At 43.8% G+C, this 22,982-nt stretch overlaps 1 protein-coding gene across 2 annotated transcripts in view; it reads left to right on the forward strand.

Moving 5' to 3' along the window:
* The window catches only part of large1 (LARGE xylosyl- and glucuronyltransferase 1), a 427,164-nt gene that overhangs the window by 398,745 nt on the left and 5,437 nt on the right, over nucleotides 1–22,982 (forward strand). For both annotated transcript variants that reach the window (XM_059652276.1, XM_059652277.1), the window contains exons 11-14: nucleotides 12,629–12,792; nucleotides 15,438–15,716; nucleotides 18,163–18,309; nucleotides 21,571–21,766. In XM_059652276.1, the coding sequence (XP_059508259.1) occupies nucleotides 12,629–12,792; nucleotides 15,438–15,716; nucleotides 18,163–18,309; nucleotides 21,571–21,766 (786 nt within the window). The remainder of the gene's footprint in view (nucleotides 1–12,628; nucleotides 12,793–15,437; nucleotides 15,717–18,162; nucleotides 18,310–21,570; nucleotides 21,767–22,982) is intronic.

Below are 22,982 nucleotides of genomic sequence, written 5' to 3' on the forward strand. Positions count from 1 at the left end.
CAGAGATTCAGAGGGTTTTTTTTTCTCTTTTGGAGAGTGTGGAACTCACTAGCAGTGGTGTTTATATTGGATGTTAAGTTTGCCAAGCTGAAGGACCAGTGGGGAAGCAGGAAGACTGAGAAGAATCCTGATTTTGAGGATGCTTGTGTTTATCTAGAATCTTGCATGATCCCAGAGTTTCCCAAAGCGCTTTATAGTCTATTTTTGAAGTGTAGTCAAGGCTGTGATGCAGGAAGCGAGTCAGCCAGTTTACCCTTGGAACGAGCCAGTTGCCAGATCATCAGTTTTTGTGATGTTGACTAAAATCTAACTATATTAGCCTGGTCACTGGGGTTAATTTATCAACTATTATAAGGCCATTCCACAAGTTTCAATCCTCTTCAGTATTGACTAACTCCCTCACCCCACACAATTTGGTGTCTGTAAATTTTGGAAATGTTTAATTCACTAACTTCTAATATTTAATATAAGTTGTTGTAAGCAGTGGTTCCAACACTGATCCTTGTGATGACCTACTCCACCTTTTGTCACTGTGAATAGTTGCCCTCTCTTCCCCTTTCTGCTTTCTGCCTTTAGCCAGCTAGCAATCCATTCTGCTAGTAATGGCAAAACACTGCGGATGCTGGGAATCTGAAACAAATACAGAAAACATTGGAGAAACTCAGCGGGTCTGGCAGCATCTGTGAAGAGAGAAACAAGAATTAACATTTCAAGTTCAACTTGGCTCTTCATGGTTCTCTAGAAATCATACCGAATCTATTTGCTTTGATCTTAACCTGACCTTAATCATTAGTCTATTAATAATCGCTTATCAGCCACCTTTTGAAAAATCCAAGTATGTTCCCACTACTGAATTACCCTTGTACATTTCTGCTGCTACATCAGAATATTCAATAAGGTTGATCAAGCTGGTTCTTCCCTCTTGAAATTCACACTGCTTATAATTACATCTTTTGTTTCTAGATATCTTTCAATTATCTGCTTTTCTATCTTCCCTACCATGAATGTTGAGCTTTCTGGTTTACAGTACCCTGGATATGTACAAGGCCCTTGTTTAATATAGGTATAATCTCAGTTATCCTGTGGCACTAAATCTTTTTCTAATGAATTATTAAATATTTGCAATTGTGATCCTACTATCGTTTCTCAAGACTCTTTCAAAATGCACAAGTGTAATCTACTCAGACCAGCCTTTTTATCTCTTTGAGTTTGATGACTCTATTTAATATTTCTCCCTTCCTTGTATTTTACAAGTGCTTATATCGTGTCTAATCTCATTTTCTGAGGCCATTCCTGGTAAATTTTTTAAAAATGCAATTTAAAATCTTTAACAGTTTTATTATCACAGCTTCTGATTTTTATCCCATAATGGCCTTTTCCCATTCAAGCTTCCCTTTATCTGGGAATATTTTATTGTTTGTTTTACGTTCCTTGATGTTTTAATTTTGTAGCTCTTCACAGCCAACCATTTCTTAAAATCTCTCCTGATTGCTTCACAGTCACAATTGTAATGTTGCATCCTCCATTCTATTTTCCATTTAATTGTTTAGCAAACAAACAGTAAGTTGAAGAACAAATCTATTAAATGCAGGACTGTCCTACAGACCTGTGGTGTCCAGTTAATTTAAAAGGAAATGTAACAGATTTTCAAGGACAAATTGTAACTGGATTGATTTGATTTAATTTGATTTGAATTATTACTGTCACATGTACCGAGGTACAGTGAAAACTGTCTGCTTTGCAGACAGATCTTATTACACTAGTGCATCAGGGTAGCAGCACTGAATGCAGGATACAATGTTACAGCTGAGATATCAGCGAAACCATTAAAGAGGTCCATTCACAAATCTGATAGCAGTGGGGAAGAAGCTGTTCTTGAATCTGTTTGGTCACTGATCACTATCTCTACCTAAATATGTCCCTTTCTGTTTGGGACACCTTAGATCAAAATTTTGAGTTTTAATTTTTTTTCAATTTGCTTTATTGAATTTATCGTCACTTTTGAGAATCTGATTGCTCAGTTTCTCAGGTCATTCCACAAGTTATACTTGGTGACAATACTGTTTCATTCTGTTGCTTTAGAGTCCTGGGTTGTTTTTTTTTGTTCATTCCTGGGATGTGAGCATTGCTGGCTCGGCCAGTATTTATATTCCATCCCTAATTGCCCCGAGGGCAGTTAAGCATCAACCACATGGAGTTATGGGGAGGCAATAGCCTAGTGGTATTGTCACTTGGCTATTAATCCAGGGGCCAATATGATCTGGGGACCTGGGTTAAAATCCCCCTGTGGCAGATGGTAGAATTTGGATTCAGTTTAAAATCTGGAATTAAGAGTCTAATGATGACCATGAAATGATTATCGATTGTCAGAAAACCCATCTGGTTCACTCATGTCTTTGAGGGAAGGAAACTGCCATCCTTCTCTGGTTTGGAAATCACAGCAATTGCCCTCTGGGAAATTAGGGATGGGCAGTTAATGTCGGCTTAGCCAACGATTCCCACATACTGTGAATGAATAAATAAAAACTTTGCTGTAGGCCTGGAATCACATACAGTCCAGACTGGGTAAAGATGGCAGTTTGCTTCCCAAAAGGATTTTAGTGAACCACATGGGTTTTTCCAAAAATTGACAATGGTTTCGCAGTCGCCATAAGACTTTTAAATCAAGATTTTTATGGAGTTCAAATCCCACCATCTTCGGTGTTGGGATTTGATCCCAGGTTACCAGAATATTGCCTAAATCTCTGGATTACGAGTCCAATGTCAACATCGCTACACTATCATCTCATCCTGCGAGTTGCCATAAATACTGCATCCCATTTTCAACTCCATTTTTGAAGATTCACTGTACAATGTAAGCACATGAGTTTCTTCAGCCTTAAACTTTGAAGCAGAACTTTTCAGATCAAAGAAAACTTAAGGAGATATTTTAACGCCTCTCTTACTCAGTGTGAATGGTGCAGATGTGGACAAAAATGGCAGAAACCTGGGAAAGGGGGAGTTTGAGAGTCATGGTACAATCCCGTCACCCAACCCCCCCAGCAGCTTAAGCCACCCAAAATCATGCATGGGAGAGTTCCTCACCCCAGGGGAGGGATCCCATAGAAACACAAAGATGAACATTACTCTAAATGTCTCTCAGTTTGAGAAAGATGCCTACTTAGTTTATGGAAAGCAAGACTGTCAACATCTCGTGTGAATGTCTCCATTTCAAATCTCTTTGGCTCAGTGATTGAACTGGAGAGCGAGTTGGACAGTCTTGACTCGGAACAGCGATGGGTCAGGACCTAAACCGTGTGCTCCAGACTTTGGTTACAGTCCAGAGAGAGGTAAAGGTTCAGAATGGGGAACATAGAACATAGAACATTATAGTGCAGTATAGGCCCTTCGACCCTCAATGTTGCGCCGACCTGTGAAACCAATCTAAAGCCCATCTAGCCTACACTATTCCATTATCATCCATATGTTTACCCAATGACCATTTAAATGCTCTGAAAGTTGGCGAGCCTACTACTGTTGCAGGCAGGGCATTCCACGCCCTTACTACTCTCTGAGTAAAGAACCTACCTCTGACTTCTGCCCTATATTCTCTCAACTTAAAACTTTGTCGCCTTGTGCTAGCCATCACCATCCAAGGAAAAAGGCTCTCACTGTCCACCCTATCTAATTCTCTGATTGTCTTGTATGTCTCTATTAAGTCACCTCCTAACCTTCTTCTCTCTAATGAAAACAGCCTCAAGTCCCTCAGCCTTTCCTCATAAGACCTTCCCTCCGTACCAGGCAACATCCTGGTAAATCTCCTCAGCACCCTTTCCAATGCTTCCACATCCTTCCTATAATGCGGTGACCAGAACTGTGCGCAATAGTCCAAGTGTGGCCGCACCAGAGTTTTGTACAGCTGCAACATGACCTCATGGCTCCGAAACTCAATCCCTCTACCAATAAAACCTAACACACCATATGACTTCTTAACAACCCTATCAACCTGGGTGGCAACTTTCAGGGATCTATGCACATGGACACCGAGATCTCTCTGCTCATCCACACTACCAAGAATCTTACCATTAGCCCAGTACTTTGTATTCCTGTTACTCCTTCCAACGTGAATCACCTCACACTTTTCCGCATTAAACTCCATTTGCCACCTCTCAGCCCAACTCTGCAACTTATCCATGTCCCTCTGTAACCTGCAACATCCTTCTGCACTATCCACAACTCCACCAACTTTAGTGTCATCCGCAAATTTACTAACCCATCCTTCTACGCCCTCATCCAGGTCATTTATAAAAACGACAAACAACAGTGGCCCCAAAACAGATCCTTGCAGTGTACTGCTAGTAACTGAACTCCAGGATGAACATTTCCCATCAACCACCACCCTCTGTTTTCTTACAGATAGCCAGTTTCTGATCCAAACCGCTAAATCACCCTCAATCCCATGCCTCCATATTTTCTGCAATAGCCTACCATCGGGAACCTTATCACATGCTTTACTGAAATCCATATACACCACATCAACTGCTTTACCCTCATCCACCTGTTTGGTCACCTTCTCAAAGAACTCAGTAAGGTTTGTGAGGCACAACCTACCCTTCACAAAACCGTGTTGACTATCCCTAATCAAATTATTCCTTTCTACATGATTATAAATCCTTTCTTTTGTAATCCTCTCCAGCACTTTACCCACAGCCGAAGTAAGGCTCACTGGTCTATAATTACCAGGGTTGTCGCTACTCCCCTTCTTGAACAAGGGGACAACATTTGCTATCCTCCAGGTTTCTGGCAGTATTCCTGTAGATAATGATCACATAAAGATCAAAGCCAAAGGCTCTGTAATCTCCTTGCTAGCTTCCTAGAGAATCCTAGGATAAATCCCATCCGGCCCAGTGACTTATCTATTTTCTCACTTTCCAGAATTGCTAACAGCTCCTCCTTATGAACCTCAATCCCATCCAATCTAATAGCCTGTATCTCAGTATTCTCCTCGACAACACTGTCTTTTTTCCTGTGTGAATATTGATGAAAAATATTCATTTAGTGCCTCTCCTGTCTCTTTGAACTCCACACACAACTTCCCACTACTGTCCTTGACTGGCCCTAATCTTACTCTAGCCATTCTTTTATTCCTGACATACCTATAGAAAGCTTTAGGGTTTTCCTTAATCCTACCTGCCGAAGATTTCTCATGTCCCCTCCTGGCTCTTCTTAACTCACTCTTTCGGAACTTCCTGGCTAACTTGTAACTCTCAAGTGCCCCAACTGAGCCTTCACACCTCATCTTTACATAAACCTCCTTCTTCCTCTTGACAAGAGATTCAACTTCTTTAGTAAACTACAGTTCCCTCGCTCGACCACTTCCTCTCTGCCTGACAGGTACATACTTATCAAGGACACGCAGTAGCTGTTCCTTGAACAAGCTCCACATTTCAATTGTGCCCAACCCCTGCAGTTTCCTTCCCCATCCTATGCATACTAAATCTTGCGTAACCACCTCATAATTGACTTTCCCTCCATCATAACTCTTGCCCTGCGGTATGTACCCCCCAAATTGTGGTCACTCTCACCAAACTGCTTACCTACCTCCAAATCTAACATCTGACCTGGTTCATGACCCAGTACCAAATCCAGTGTGGCCTCGCCTCTTGTTGGCCTATCTCCATACTGTGTCAGGAAACATCCTGCATACATTGGACAAAAACTGACCCATCTAAAGTACTCCAACTATAGGGATGGGTGATTGATGCTGCAGAGAGTAAAGGGAATCAAGCTGAGATGGTGATGTGATCTTATTCAAAAGCCACGATCTACTTGTTACCTGTAAAAAAAGTAATGCCAAAGACTGCCACAGAATGCATCTTGGAGCAGGGGACTGTCCAAAGCGGGAGGATGGTTTAAAAGGGGAATTTTCTTTTAAGTCATTCATGGGATAAGGGTGTCCCAGGGTGGGTCAGCATTTATTGCTGTCCCATAGAGCAGTTAAGAATCAACCACGTTGCTGTGGATCTGGAGGTGTATGTAGGCCAGACCAGGTAAGGATGGCAGTTTCTTTCCCTAAAATACGTTAGTGAACCAGAGGGGCTTTTCCTCACAATCAGCAATAGATTCATGGTCATTGTTAGACTCTTAATTCCTGATTTTTTTATTTGTTTCAAATTCCACCATGGTAAGGTTTGAACACAGATTCCTAGAACTTCACCTGGCTCTCTGGATTAACAGTCCAATAATAATACCACTAGGCCATCTCCACCCCAACATAATGTGGTAGCCCTTGACAATTCACCAACATGGGAGATAAATAATACCCTTGCAGGTAGGATTGAGAGTTCTGTACTTGTGTTGCCTGAGTGAAGGCGATCTTGAATTATTTTGAAACTATGTTTGAAAGGGAGGAGAAAGACCCAGTTATTGCCACCCATGTTGGGGCCAGCAACACAGTAAAGAGCAGACAAGAGATTCTATTTGGACAGTATTAGCAATGAGGAGCTAAATTAAGGGAACATTTGAGTTCTCAAGAACGGCTGGATAGGCTGGGACTTTTTTAACTGGAGCGTAGGAGGTTGAGAGGCATATAGATAGAGTTAATAGTGGTTGCCTTTTCCCTAGGATGGGGGATTTCAGCACTAGGGATCACATTTCTGAGGTAAGAGGCAAGCGATTTTAAAAAGTCTTGAGGATGGTTTGCGTGTGGAATGCACTTCTTGAGAAACTGATGGATGTGGGCACAATTACAATATTTAAAAGATACTTAGATAAATACATGAATAGGAAAGGTTTGGAGGGATATGGGCCGGGAGCAGGCAGGTTTTGTTTGGGATTATGTTTGGCGCGGACTGGTTGGACCAAAGAGTCTGTTTCTGTGCCTTATGACTCTATGACAGAACCTCAAGCATTCTTCTCTGGATTATGACCCAAGCTACTTACAAATTGGTTTAGGGATAAGCAGATCAGCTGAAGGATTGATGTGAGAAAGAGTGGTTCCACTTAATGGGATACTGGCACCAGTATTGGAACTGGAAGGATTGGCTATGTCTGAACTGGTATGCTAGTGGAAAGGATGAATAAGCCTTTCACTTTAAAGCAGTCAATGGAACATTTTATTGAGGTGGAAATGGTCCGACAATTAACACTTTCGAAAAAAACACCAGAACCTGAATTAACAGTCTGTTATTGTACTTTAAGCACCGCAGATAAAGGGATATTAAAAGATATAAAATAAATGATTTCAGAAACCACAAAGAAACATGATTTGATTTGACTTATTATTGTCAAATGTATCTAAGTACAGTGAAAAGTTTTGTTTTGCACGCAGTACAGGAAGATCATACAGTAATTGAATAGATGTGCAAAAGGTGCAAAAAAAGCAAGATCAACATTTGACGTGAAATTTGAGAGGTCCATTCAGAAGTCTAGAGGACAAGTTACACCCAGAAGTTGTTCTTTGTCCAAAGTCTGATGGTATAAAGAACAAATTACCATTGTAAATTCAACTTCAATGGTATAAAATGATACAAATTACTAAGACATGACTGCAAATCAACATGCAGGTAACAGAAAATAAACAGGAATAGCAAGGTTATGTTAAATTAGGAAATAGTAAAGGATTTATGATGGTACCTGGAATTGTGTGTAGATGTCCCAGTGTCAGCTATGATGTGACTGAGTGTATAACTGCAGAATTACACAGGAATAGTCAAATAATAATAATAATAATATTTCTTTCAATAAGGAATTTTAACAGTCACACAGCTGAGGATAAGAATACTAGCTCATGCTTTAAAAAAGATAAGCATCTTGTGTGTGTGTGCTTAGTTTTCTGCAACATAATGTCCTGAATCAACAAGACAGGAGCTGGTCAGATGTCATATTAGATTTAGATAACCTACAGACATGTAAACCTAATTAAGTAGTGACCACAATATAATTGAAAACAGCATTTGAAAGACAGCAACCACTAGATTCATAGATTCACACAGCACAGAAAAGGCCCTTCAGCCCATTGACTCTCCACTGACATAACTACCCCTAAAAGCACTGTAATCCCAGTTTCCTGCACTTGTCCCATATCCTTCAAAGTATGATATTTGAAGTACTCATCCAAATTTTTTTTAAAGGTTGTAAGGTTTCCAGCCTCTACTACCTTTCCAGGCAGTGCATTCCAGATTCTCAACATTTGCTGAGTGAAAAAGTTTTTTTTCCCCAAATCCACTTTGAATCTCCTGCCCCTTACTCTAAAATGATGCCCTCTCATGATTGACCCCTCAACCAAGGGGAACAGCTGCTCTCTATTCTTCCTGTTCATACCTCTCTTAATACCCCCCTCAGTCTTCTCTGCTCTAAAGCAAACAATCCAAGCCTGTCTAGTCTCTCCTTGGAGCGTAGTTTCTCTAACCCGGCCAACATCCTGGTGAGTGTCATCTGTACCCCCTCAAGTGCGATCATATCCTTCCTGTAGTGAGGTGATCAGAACTGCACACAGTATTCCAGCTACGGCCAACAGCAACGCTGTCCTAGGCCCGAAACGTCAACTTTTGTGCCCCTAAGATGCTGCTTGGCCTTCTGTGTTCATCCAGCTCCACACTTTGTTACCCCACATTACCTCCTTGCTTTTATACTCTGTGCCACTACTGATAAAAGCAAGTGTTCCATATGCCTTCTTAACTGTCCCATTCACGTGCTCTACTAACTTCAAGGATCTATGAATAATTACTCCAAGATCCCTCCATTCTAAGATTGTTCTAAGATTCAAAATTTAGGTAAAGTTGACCTCAGTGTGCAGAGTCAGAGACTGTTCACAGTAAACTGGGAAAATCTGTTAGTGCGTAAAATAACTGAAGCTTAATGTTCAAAAAAGATTGAACATGATACAAAAACAGTTTACACCCCTAAGAGAAATAAACACTGCTTCCTAAAGAAACCATTCAGGGACAACTTAAATTAAGCAGACAAAGTATAGACAGGTGCAAAATGTAAAATATCTCCTGGCAATTGAGAAAGACACAGACAACACCGTTAGACTCAGCTGGAATATTGTAGATGCTGCATTGACAGAAAGATGTTAATATATTGGAGAGAGTGTGGAAGTGATTTACAAGAATGATTCCAGCAATGAGAAGCTTCCGTGATGAGGATAGATTGAGAAGTGGACAGTGTTCTCCTTGGAGAGAAGAAGGCTGAGAGAGGTGAAAGCTGATAGAGGTTTTCACAATCATGAACAGGCTGTATGGAGTGGATAAGGAGAAGCTGAGAAGCTGTTCCCACTCATGAATAAGAACAAGCGAGCACAGGTTTATTGTAGATAACAAGATGGAGAGTTGGATGAACACAGCAGGCCAAGCAGCATCAGAGGAGCAGGAAGGCTGGCGTTTCAGGCCTAGAAGAAGGGTCTAGGCCTGAAACGTCAGCCTTCCTGCTCCTCTAATGCTGCTTGGCCTGCTGTGTTCATCCAGCTCTACACCTTGTTATCTCAGATTCTCCAGCATCTGCGGTTCCTACTATCTCTGAAACAGATTTATTGTGATGTGCAAACGAAACAAGAGTGTTATGAGAGAAAAGCTCTTTGACTGAGCAAGTTGTTAGTGTATGGAATGTAACGCCTAGATAAGTGATGAAGTCAAGTTTAACTGAAACATCCAAGAGCCGTTGGATAATTATTTGACTAGGAATCCAAGGTGAGGGGATGGGGAATACAAGATGAGAATATGAAAATAAGTCTGCAAGAGATACTAAAATAAACAAAATAATTTTTTACTATTAATTTGGAAAATTAGGGTGGTCAGAGCAATAGAAGCCCCTCGCAAATAGAGCATGTTTAAATTGCTGATGAAAATAAGGAAATGGGGGAATGGTCAAAATTAACTTTGCCTCAATATTTACTGTGAGGGAAGAAGATAGGCATATTAGGATTTAGAATTAGGTTTTATTGCAACGTCGACTGAAATACAAGGATACAAGAGAACAGTGTGAAACTGATACTGAATCAGAGGGAGGGACTCATCAAATGAATGGAAATAATGTTATGAAGAGTGACCAATTCCTCGGTTCAGATGATTTCCAAACCTAAGTTTCAGAAGAAGGAGATGGCAACACTCCAACCTTAATTTTCCAAAGTTCTGTTTATTTGGAAGCCTGTTTCGGTTGGAAACTGCATATGTCACTTTGCTGTTTAAGGCATGTAAGAGAGGGAAAGTACAGAATAAAAGACCAGTTAGCATTGCATTTGTTGTGAAGGAATCATTGGCATCTATAATTAAGGATAAAGTAGCTGAACAGCATGAAGAATTACAGCCAGCATGGATTTGTAAAGGGTGGATCATGGTTGACAAAACTGATTGTTGGTTTTTGGAAGAGGTGGCTACAGACAGTCTCTGTGAATGCATTTGATAACTTCTTTTTGCGAGAGAGTGCTTACTGAATTTGAAGCCTATGAAACTGAAGGCAAATGATTGGCTTGAATAGAAAGTCAGAAGAGAGACAAGAAACAGGAAGCATAATAGACAGTTAGTCCATATGTGACCAGAGTTGACCTGGAAGGAAATGTTTTGCGGCCTCAGTACTCACTGTTTATTAATAACTTAGACAATGAGATGGAAAGCTACTTGGCCAAGTTTCACGGTTCCACTCGGAGATCTGGCTTGTCCAACGTTACCATCAGCTGGGATTATAACAGAAGGAAAACCTGAAAACGTAAAGTAAGAATGTCACAAATGGGGATGACCTAAAGTTACTTGGCTGACAAAGGACAGGTCAGAAAACTTGGTGCTATTTCGTTCTGCTCAAGGGCATCAATGGTGAAAAACTTAAGCAATGACCCAGGAAGCCATTCAGTTCAAGGACACTTAGGGATACCAATGTTGTCCAAATCCTGTGTAAGAATTTTTTGGAAATAATGCTTGCTATGTCATGCAGTTTATGTTCTACTCTAGTTTCAGGCTCAGTGACCCTTCTTCAAAACTACCTGACCTGTTAACTCTGCTTTCTTTCCACGGACCTGGTGAGTTTTTCCAGCAATTTCCATTTCGGTACCTCGAAAAAAATTGCAATGCACCGCATACTGGAGTCACATTCTTCAGTACTGTTACAAACCATAGGATAATAATGACTGTACCAAATCGATGCAAGATCAAATAGAAGGGAACAGCTGACTGTTGTAGTGGATGGTATGTTCATGAGGCAAGTCCCTAAGTCCTGTTGGGACAGATGTGTCCATGCCTAAATCCACCGATAAGCTTTTATTTGCATCATTTACTCTGCTGATAGGGTTATGAAATCTTAACAGCTCAACGATTTAATTTTAAAAATAGAGTTTAGTTATTTTGCCTTGACCAAGCAACTGATATACTTGGCTAAAGAAAAACACAATTGCAATCAGCTTCATATCTCTGTGACAAAAGAACATCCTGTCTTTTCCAGAGCAAAAATTATTTTTTTCCTGATAGTCTAGAACATCACCCCCATGTTCCAGAAACACCTCGATTCACTATGCTGTTGGGACACACGCCAGAATTATGAAATGTTTTCATGTTTATGTGTGCGTTTGCGGTGGCAAGGCTGCAATACCAGAAAACCCTCAGAAGTGAATGAGATGGGGAAAATGTAGGAAGTACACAGGAGAATTATACAATGGTTACCTTCAGTCACAGAATGGTGCAGTAGGGAGAGCTTTCAATCTATTTTGTGGCTCAGCTGGCTGTTTGTGAGAACTGGTTTATTTGCTCCTACTCCCCTGCTATTTTCCCTTAGTCCTGAAAATATTTCCTTTTCAAGCACACATTCAGTTCCCTTCAGAATATTGCTATTGATTGTGCTTCAGGATATTGCATTCCAGAAGCAGTAAGAAATTGTCTCCATCTCTCCTCTTGACAAAACTGCAAAACTACACGCCCTGGCTACCAGGTTATCCTGGTTTGCTTGTCACATAATAGGGAAATCACCAACTAAAATCTTCACTGTTTCCAATGTAAGAAACTCGTCTCTTCATTGTACAGTCAGCTATGGGGAGACATTAGTGCAGTGGCAGTGGCACTAGACCAGAACTCTAGAGACCCAGGCTAAGGCTCTGGGGATTCAAATGAATCAATCTATAATTGAAAACTAATCTCAATGATGGAGACCGTGACAATTGTCATTGATTGCTGTAAAAGCCCATCTGGTTCACGAATGTCCATTAGGGAAGGAACTCTGCCATCCTTACCTGGTCTGGCCTCCATATGACTCCAGGCCCAGAGCCTTGTGGTTGACTCTTAACTACCCTGTGCAATGACCCAGGAAGCCATTCAGTTCAAGGATGCTTAGGTATACCAACGTTGCCCAAATCCTATGAAAGAATTTTTGGAAATAATGCTTGCCAGATCGTGCAGTTTATGTTTAAAAACAAAGTAATTGTCTTTGGTATGGAGATGTGATTGAAACCATGTGAGTGAGAATGCCTGAAAGGCCACATTTTGGAACTGGTGGTGCAGACAGCATCCTCTGAATGTGACCTTTGCTGCGTGTGAGGGGCTTGGAAGAGGCCCTGCATCTCCAATGGGCTTGGAACCTCTAGTCTAGTGAGTGTCCTGCCCCACTGAAGGAAAAGCCATGTCTCTTATTTTACCTTTGTCTTGGTGTTCGCTCCTTTTCTGCTTTTCAGCTTCAGAAGCAGTTACTGGAACTGGATGAGGATGACCCTTGCTACGAATTTCGAAGGGAGCGATTCACTGTCCATCGCACTCATCTCTACTTCTTGCACTACGAGTTTGAGCTATCTTCTGAAAACACTGAGGTTACTCTGGTGGCCCAGCTCTCGATGGACAGGTCAGAAAACTTGGTGTTATTTTGTTCTGCTCAAGGGCATCAATGGTGAAAAAGAGCAATTGCCAATCTTTCAAGTATCCTCCTTCTCACAGTATTGACTGGCACCTCATTCCTCATGACAGAAAACTATGTCAACTATTCACCATAAAGTCCCTTACATTCACCAAACATCTCACCTGTCTTCGATCAAGTCCCTGCTAACTCTCTGAGGAGCAATCCAATCAATCCCATTCCCCAGCTCTACTCCCATAGGCCTGCAATTTTAGTTTCTTCAAATTTAGTTTGAGATTACTCATCTCTGCCACCACCCCAGTAGGCAGACCACTTGCTATGTAAAACATTTCCTTTTTAGAGCCTTTCTCTCCTCTTGACTTGAGGGATGGAGTTTATAAACTGGGAGGCGCTGCTGCAGCTGTACAGGGTCCTGGTGAGGCCACACCTGGAGTACTGTGTCCAGTTTTGGTCTCCTTACTTGAAAGAGATATACTAGCACTGGAGGGGGTGCAATCGGTTGATTCCGGAGTTGAGAGGGTTGGATTATGAGGAGAGACTGAGGAGACTGGGCTTATACTCATTGGAATTCAGAAGAATGAGGGGAGAGCTTATAGAAACATATAAGATTAGGAAGGGAATAGATAAAATGGAAGCGGGGGTAGCAGGTGAAACTAGGATTAGAGGGCATCGCCTCAAAATAAAGGGAAGCAGATGTAGGACTGAGGTCAAGAGGAGCTTCTTCACCCAAAGGGTTGTGAATCTGTGGAATTCCCTGCCCAGTGAAGTAGTTGAAGCTACCTCGCTGAATGTTTTTAAGACAAGGCTGGATAAATTTTTGAACAGTAAAGGAATTAAGGGTTATGGTGAGTGGGCGGGTAAGTGGAGCTGAGTCTCAAAGATCAGCTGTGATCTTATTGAATGGCAGGGCAGGCTCGAGGGGCCAGATGGCCTACTCCTGCTCCTAGTTCTTATGTTCTTATGCGGATAGGATTGTGAGTGCGAAGGACCACAGCCTCACCACTTAGCGCGGGCGAGGTTTTTTGTGACCATGGGGTTGTGCGGTCCTGTTTTTACAGAGCTCAGCCCTGGGGGAATATGAATGCTGCTCGTGCTCAGTGAACTTTAGCCCAGTTTCTGAACTGTGCCCAGTACAAACTGTAATCCCACCCTGCCTGATTTAAGAGCACCACAATGAATTGGCCCGTGACAAAGTATTATCTATTTATGAGGAGAAGTAGTAGTGCTGGAAATATCAACAGGTCGGAGAAAGTTTGCTGTTTCCTGGTTGCTGTCACACAAGGAAAGAAAGCAGAGTTAACAGGTCAGGTAGTTTTGAAGAAGGGTTGGCCCTATATCCATCAGAGTTTAGAGGAACAAGAGTCAATCTTATTGAAGCATGAATAATTCTGAGAGAGCTTAAATGGGGAATGCTGAGAGGATGCTTAGGAATGTAGGAGAATTGATTCATTACCTAACCCTCTGATTAACATGCCATTTGTTTTTTTTTGTACCAGACAAATAAATTTAGTGACCTGAATATGTGGAAATCTAAATTCCTTTGCACGTCCACTGTTTCTAACTTTTAGTCTTATATATAACACCTGCGTGATCTTTTCTCTGGGCCTAAAATGGAGTTTGTGTTGGAAGTTAACTGTCATGGTTTTGTTTGCTCAATCTGTCACTGTCTGTTTGTAATCTTGTGTTCCACACTTTAACATAACACCTACCATTGTGTCATTAGCAAACTTGGGGATAAGGCTACAAACTGTTATGAGTAACTATGGTAAATAACTGAGGCCTGGACACAGGTCTTTCTGGGACACCATTAGTCTGTTCCTTTGATTTCAAGTATCATACCCATTCCCTATTCTTTATCACTAAGCCAATTGCCTAATCAGATTCATAATCCAAATTCAATTCCATTAGCTCGTAGCCTTTTGTGTGGAACCTTGTCAAATGCCTTATGGAAATGTATTATAAACGACTTTGCATGGCGCAGTTGCTTGCTCAGAAAATTCAATTAGATTCATTGGCCATGACTTGGCCTTTACAAATCCATCTCTCTAATCAGCTCAAATTTCTTTAAGTGCTCAGTCACTCTGTCTTTATTTATAGATCCCAATAACAGATGCGAGACTAACTGGTCTATAATTTCCTGGTTTCTCCCTCTCACATTTCTTCAATGTAATGGAATTACATTTGCAGTTTTCCAAACTGCAGTGACTTATCCTGAATGATGAGAGATTGAGAGAGAGAGATAGATGATTACTGCTAAATGTTCTAAAAGCTTTTCACCCACTTTTTATTCAAAACGCTGGAATGGGAACTTACGGGTCTTGGGGATTTGTCAATCTTCACCCCCACTATTTTTTTCTAATACTCTATTCTTGCTTCCACTAATTTTAGAAATTTCATTACTAGTTTTGAAAGAATGCTAGGAACGTGATCTGCTTTCCCTGTGGAAATGATATTTAATAAATATTCAACTAGCTATTTCTTTATATGAGTAATATCGCAAATACAAATGTATTTTGAAGGACCTTTTGGCTGTCTTAATGCAGTTGTACAACTTCTTGTGTTGATCCTGACATCGCTCATTGTATTGCCCTTTTGCAACTGCTCGCTGCTAATGAATGTTGCTCCTTCCTCAGGCTGCAGATGTTGGAGGCTATCTGCAAGCACTGGGAGGGCCCCATTAGCCTTGCCCTCTACCTGTCCGATGCTGAGGCCCAGCAGTTCCTCCGTTACGCCCAGGGATCTGAGGTTCTGATGAGCAGGAGCAACGTTGGTTACCACATCGTCTACAAGGAAGGACAGTTCTATCCTGTCAACCTGCTGCGGAACATCGCCATGAAACATGTTAACACACCCTACATGTTCCTGTCTGACATTGACTTCCTCCCTATGTATGGTCTCTATGAGTACCTGAGGTAATGAGCTGGAGCTTGAGTGTCTACGCCTGTGGTAAGGTTACAGTTGTCACCACAGTGCTAAAGAATGGGCTGAACGGTGTGGCAGTCCTATTATAACTGTTGCTGCAGTTGGAAACTGCTGGAAAAGCTCAGCAGGTCTGGCAGCATGTGTAGAGAGAAATCAGAGTTAACATTTAGGGTCGAGTGACCCGACGGCCCGTTCCATCGAGGGGTCACTCGACCCCAAGCATTAACCCTGATTTCTCTCCACAGATACTGCCAGACCTGCTGAGCTTTTCCAGCAGTTTCTGTTTTCGTCTCTGACCTACAGCATCCGCAGTTCTTTCCGTTCATAACTGTAGATGGTTTGCGGCAGTAGAATTAAGCCAACTGGTTCATGCAAGTGTTTATAATGTAAAAGCAATTCTCCTCCCAGCCCACTTCATCTTACCCAACGGACTCCTCCTCCTGTACCAAAGTGTTATCTAGCTTCTCCTTAAACGCTAGTCACCTCAAAAACCTAATGTGTTGGTAAATCTCACCTGCTGGTCACTCTCTGACTAAAGAGTTCTCTTCCGATTCCCTACGAGGATCATTAGTGACTGCCATATCATTCTGGCACTTAGTTCTGGTCTTTCCCTAAAAGTGGAAACATTGTTTCTCCATATCAAATATTTTGATTATTACAAAGACTTTTATCAGGTTATATCTCTTTAATCTACAGAGACAAACAGTGACCTGATCGTTCTCTTCTGACAAGTAGAATCTCTCTGCTCTTATAGATCCTTTTTAGCAATTCTGCAGTGTATCTTTGCTGAGATGGACTGCAGAGCTAATGAGCCAATTGAGAATAGCTCAGTAAGTACTTATCGGGGGTGGGGGGAGTGGGGGTAACTGACAGGAGAGAGGAGGGCACGTTAATGCAGTCCATCTGCTGCTGGTTTTTCAGTTTGTGGGTGTCGGGTCACATCCACGCCAGATAAAACAGTCAGTAGGCATCAGCCCTGACTACTGACTGTTTCATTTGGCTGCCTGCTCCATGTGTCCAGTTTATACCTTTCTCCTTCTCTCAGTTCCACCCTTCCTCAGAGGGATTTAAACACCCCCAACTAGTCGCTGTTGCTCACTTCCTCCCCTTTACCTGCTCATACTACTTGCTAACTCACAAACTACATTAAAACCACCCCCCCCGCCCCGTGACACCCTCCAGACTTTGACCTTCCAAAGTTGCTTTCTCAAAAGGTAAACCAAGAAAGTCTTTTCAAAAAGCTGTGGCATTTTAATTTAATCTGATCCCCATTCACCAATATGAAGTATAAAGTTGTGACAGGTGGGATGTGACCCTGGGCCCCCCGGCTCAGAGGTAAGGGCGTTGCCACCAGAGCTCTCTCCATTACAAGGGGAGCGCATTCTCTGAGGCGTGGTGCTGTTCAGTGGACCAGCAGCATCACCTACAGGAATGTGCTGGTATCGCAACTGATGGGAAAATCATCAATAACACGTTGTCGTTTTTTTTGGCATCTTTCCGCCCTTTTTGAAAAATGTTTTATGGAAATGGTGGGTGGAAGATTAGTTACAGAATGTGTTGAATTAGCCTGCAGTTCTTTCAAAATAAATTTCGATTCTCCCTGAAACTTTCAAGACCCCACAGATGATTCTAACATTCAGTCTCTCTCACTACTTCGCAATGCCTTACTGATGCTGCCCTCACTTACACTTCTCTTAACTTCTCTTTTGTCCCCTCTCCTCTACTCTCACACCTTCCACTCCATTGTTCCTGTCTCTCTCTCTCTCTCCTACACCCTCTCAATCTCCCTTTCTTCCCTTTCTGCCGTCTCCCTCCCTCCTCCCCACTCCCTTTATTTCCCCTCATCCCACACTCCCTTATCCTTCTCTCATTCTCCATGTGTCTCCTTCTCCCCCTACACTCTCTCTCCCCCTTACACTTGCTCTATCTCCCTCTCTTCCCTACACTTCCTCTGTCTCTGTTTCTCCTCCCCACTCCGTCTATTTTCTCTCTTCCCCACACCCCCTTATCCTTCGCCCAGTATCCATGCGACTCCCTCTTACCCCTACACTTCTTCTGTCTCCCTCTTATCCCCTACACTCCCTCTGTTTCCCTCTCTTCCCCAACATTCTCTCTGTTTCCCTGACTGCCCCACACTGCCTCTGTCTCCCTGGCTTCCACACACGTCCTGTGTCCCTCATAGCCCTCACTGTCCTTATTTCCCCCTTACGCCCTGTATGCATTTCTCCCCATCTCTTTACTCTGCTTCTCTCTCTCACACACAATCTCTTCCACCATACCCCTTCGGTGCCCTCTCTCCCCATGCTTCCTCTCTTCCCTATTGCCCATTGTCTGTCTCCTCTCCCTTGTTGCTCATGCGATGCCCTGGTGAGCGTTGCATCCTCAGAATTGTTTGCGGTTCTGTTAATTCTGTGTGTTTGTGATCTTTTCTCACAGGAAGTCAGTTCTGCAGCTGGATATGGCCAACACAAAGAAAGCTCTAATAGTGCCAGCATTTGAAACTCTCCGCTATCGTCTGTCCTTCCCGAAATCTAAAGCGGAGTTATTGTCCATGTTAGACATGGGAACACTCTTCACTTTTCGGTAATGACTGGAGAGATTAGATATTTTCATTTCTGTAGCACCTATAGAACTGTCCATCTGGAGTGCACCTATAAAACCTGCCAGAGAAGAGGCAGAACTGGGCATCAACTCCCTTCTTTCTTGAGAGCTCCCCTCCTCACAGCAATGTTTGGACGTTTGAGCGGCAGAAGCCTCTCCCTAAACTACAACGTGGTTCCATTTCCCCTGTGCAGCCCCTTTTGGTTTCCCCAACTTTGCAGCCTGCTCTCCCCACATCAAGCACTTCCCCCCGCCCACCCCCACCCCCACCAATTCCCTGATGTCTTCCCCACGTCAAAACGTGGAAAATAGGGGCAGTGGTTCACCATAAAGCACATCATTCAAGGTGACTGTGCCTAACCCACTATCTCAAAGCCATTCTCCTGCCCTCTCCCCATTCAGCCTCTAGACATCGATGTGTTTCTTTCATAAGCAGTTTGGTCCGCACAGCGTTCTGTGGTAGAGAATTCCTCAAGGTCGCCACTCTCTGATTTTCCTTGTTTCAGTCTGAAATGGACTACACTGCATCCTGAGACAGGTACGCCTTCTTCTGGCTCAGGAGGAACATTCTCCCTTATATCCATTCTGTCCAGCCCTGTCACTGTTCCACGTTTCAACAAGATCCTGTTACATTCTTCCAAAGTCCAGGGAATGCGGTTAATCCATATCACCTTTTGAGACAAACCTGCCATCTCGTGTGAACCTTTGCTCCTCCTGTGGCAGGTGTACCTTTTCCAAGGTAAGCAGACTGAAACGTTATGCTTTACTCCATATGTGGTCTTACTGGGGCCCTGTACAGCTGCAGCAATATATCCTCGCTCCTGCAGTCAAACCTTCTTATAATGGAGGCCGATCTATCATTTGCCTTCAGAAATAATGGGAACTATAGATGCTGGAGAATCCAAGATAACAAAGTGTGAAGCTGGATGAACACAGCAGGCCAAGCAGCATCTCAGGAGCACAAAAGCTGAAGTTTCGGGCCGAGACCCTTCAGAGAGGGTCTCTGATGAAGAGTCCAGGCCTGAAACGTCAGCTTTTGTGCTCCTGGGATGCTGCTTGGCCTGCTGTGTTCATCCAGCTTCACACTTTGTTATCTATCATTTGCCTTCCTCGCTTTTTGTTGCATCTGTACTAGCTTTCAGTGACTGGGGCACAAGGACACCCAGGTCCCTTTGGACATAAATATTTCCTCATCAACCGGTCTACTCAGCTCCCTGTCTCTTTCCAGTCTACTTACAGCCTCCTTGTCTCTCTCCAGTCTCCTTAGAGCTTCCCTGCCTCTCTCCCAGCCTCCATATAGCCTTCCTGCCACTCCCCGACCTCCGTACAGCCTCCCTGTCTCTCCCCAGCCTCCTCACAGCCTCCCTGCCTCTCCCCAGTCTCCGTACAGCCTCCCTGCCACTCCCCGACCTCCGTACAGCCTCCCTGTCTCTCCCCAGCCTCCTCACAGCCTCCCTGCCTCTCCCCGATCTCCATACAGCCTCCCTGCCACTCCCCAACCTCCGTACAGCCTCCCTGTCTCTCCCCAGCCTCCTCACAGCCTCCCTGCCTGTCCTCGGTCTCCGTACAGCCTCCCTGCCTGTCCTCGGTCTCCGTACAGCCTCCCTGCCTGTCCCCGGTCTCCGTACAGCCTCCCTGTCTGTCCCCGGTCTCCGTACAGCCTCCCTGCCTGTCCACGGTCTCCGTACAGCCTCCCTGCCTGTCCCCGGTCTCCGTACAGCCTCCCTGTCTGTCCCCGGTCTCCATACAGCCTCCCTGCCTGTCCACGGTCTCCGTACAGCCTCCCTGCCAGTCCACGGTCTCCGTACAGCCTCCCTGCCTCTCCCCGGTCTCCGTACAGCCTCCCTGCCTGTTCCCGGTCTCCGTACAGCCTCCCTACCTGTCCCGGTCTCCATACAGCCTCCCTGCCTCTCCCCGGTCTCCTCACAGCCTCCCTGCCTCTCCCCGGTCTCCTCACAGCCTCCCTGCCTCTCGCCGGTCTCCGTACAGCCTCCCTGCCTGTCCCCGGTCTCCTCACAGCCTCCCTGCCTCTCCCCAGCCTCCTCACCGCCTCCCTGCCTCTCCCCGGTCTCCGTACAGCCTCCCTGTCTCTCCCCGGTCTCTCTGGACCAGGCTGCCTTGGCATAAAGGTGCCTGCTGACAACCAAGCCCAATCTGAACCCACCAGATGGAGCTATCCTGCAAGAGGAAAATAACAAATCATGTCTGATTCTGCTCTCGGTAATTTGCAAAATTTAACCTATTCTTGACCTTTGACTGTGACTGCACTTGACGGGAGAGAGAGAGGTATCCTGTTACTGACAGTTGGTGCAGTGCCTCAGTACAGTGCAGGCCCCATATACGGTCCAGGATTGCAATGGACCGCTGCTGACTCCTTGCCCTGAAGAGTGAACCACGGCCGTGAAGCTTATCAAGTTTTAGTGAGCCTATCAGCAACAATTATGGGAGAAATATAGCCTGCGATTCTGGAGAAGCTCCTCACTCTTCCTTCCATCTAACTTTAGGAGGTCATTTTTCTCTGAATGGTCACCCTCTCCTGACTCTCGCCCATGGAAGTTGAAAGCTGAAGTTGAACGTTTGCCAGTAACAGGAACCTGGAACAAACATTCTGTTAGATTCTTCAATACCATGTTACCTAGATCTACATTCTTTTGCTGCAGGAGGCAACATAAGTACTGAGTGCAGGTACCCTGCTGGAAGCAAATCACAGATCGTGTCTAATTTTGCTCTAATAGCATCCAGAATACACTCTGTTCTTGTTCTTTGATGGCCACTGAATTTGATACCTGTTGATTGTTTGTCCAATTTCCTAATACAGCCAACGACAAAGGCTCATAATTGAAACAGCCCATTCCTTAATCAACCATAAAGCACAAATTACATGCATTAACATATTTTGAGATGAGAAGGCTGTGCGTTCTCTGTCGTTTGTACCTCATTAAGGAACAGTGAAAGTGAGAAGAGACATAAGTATCTAATTGATGTGCCTCGAGCCATTTTAGACCTCTCTAAATGTGTGAGTGTTATATAGTTTCATTTGAGCTTCAAGTAAAAGTGGGATGGAAAATACAGGGTGAAGGGGGTATTCTTGTTGTGTGGTTGCGTGTTAAAAACGGTGCTACTGCAATGACAGTGACCATTTAAGTGTTGCAGGAAAACACCATCCTGCTAAAGGTGGCCAGCGGGAGCGCTGTCACTTGTGCTGAGAATATCCATGACTCACTGCCACCTTATGCTCTGTAGGTATCACGTTTGGACCAAGGGTCACGCTCCGACAAACTTTGCCAAATGGCGGACTGCCACCACTCCCTATCACGTGAACTGGCAGGTAGACTTTGAGCCTTATGTTGTAGTAAGGCGCGACTGCCCAGAATACGACAGGAGATTTGTCGGGTTCGGCTGGAATAAAGTAGCACATGTCATGGAGCTGGACGCACAGGTATGGTATCCCATCCCAGCATCCTTCAGGTAAACTGGGCGAATATGTTGACCATCCCGTTTATTGCACTAAAGGCTATTTAGAATGGAGGAAGGCGCTGCTTAGCTAATGGGTGCGGCACACTTCCAGTGTCACTTCTTCGATCCAACATCTCAAATTGTTGCCTCACTGACACCCACTGATATCTCACCTGAAAACCCCATTCCTCGGTGGCTTTGAGGTTTTCTTCTCTCAAGATGATGCAGCTGAGAGGCTGTCCATTCCTACTGGAGTGGGAGCATTCTGCAGCTCTGTTAGGGGAGTCTACATCGTCTGATTTGTAATTCTCACTCTGCTCCCCAAAGACCTCTCTGGACATAGTCCCAATTCAGCTGGACAAAATAAATGAAAGACCTACATCCCTAAAGCACCTGACACTGTCTAAGCACCACCATAAAAGGGCTGTCCAGCCAATGAAATGCTCTTGAAGTCTTAGACTGTTTTGGGAAACAGGGCTGTCAACATGTTACTGGTAGCAGCAGTGGGATAGTGACTGGGTAATCTGATTGACCGAAGTGGGTAGACCAACAGATGAAGCTGCATCGGAACACTGGGAGAATTTTATACACTTCTTCAAAATAGTGCCATGGTTCATTCTATGCCCACCATGTTTACCACCCCAACCGAGTGCCCAGTTCAAGAACCCATCTAGAAGTGACACTACTGCCAGTGCATGGTAAATGTCAAGGGACTTAGTTGTTCATGGTACCTTTCGCCATCAAAGGGCTTCACAGTTGATTAAGTTCATTTTTTAGAGTATAAAGGAGTGTGGTGGAATACTCCCCACTTGCCTTGCACTAAAGGAGATAAAGCACACAGGGTTTTGAATGTGCCCAAGCAGTGTCAGGCAAGCTTAGGTTGTGAATAAGCTTGGGAGCGCTGTAAACGTGTCATTCATGAGGACTGGCTATATCATTAAGGAAGTGTACCCTAGCATTTGTCAGATATTCATTCACAGTTTGAGGGTGCCAGACAGCATTTATTGCCCATCCCTAGTTGCCGAGATGGCAAGAGTTAAGAGCTAACCACATTACTGTGGGTCTGGAGTCACATTGTCGGCCAGACCAGGTAAGGATGGTAGTTTCCTTCCCTAAAGGGCATGAGTGAAGCAGATGGGTTTTACCTACATTGGATTCACTGTCATCATTAGATTCTTAATTCCAGCGATTTTTTAAAA

The sequence above is a fragment of the Stegostoma tigrinum genome, chromosome 18 (genome assembly GCF_030684315.1).
Source record: "Stegostoma tigrinum isolate sSteTig4 chromosome 18, sSteTig4.hap1, whole genome shotgun sequence".
Classification (NCBI taxonomy): Eukaryota; Metazoa; Chordata; class Chondrichthyes; order Orectolobiformes; family Stegostomatidae; genus Stegostoma; species Stegostoma tigrinum.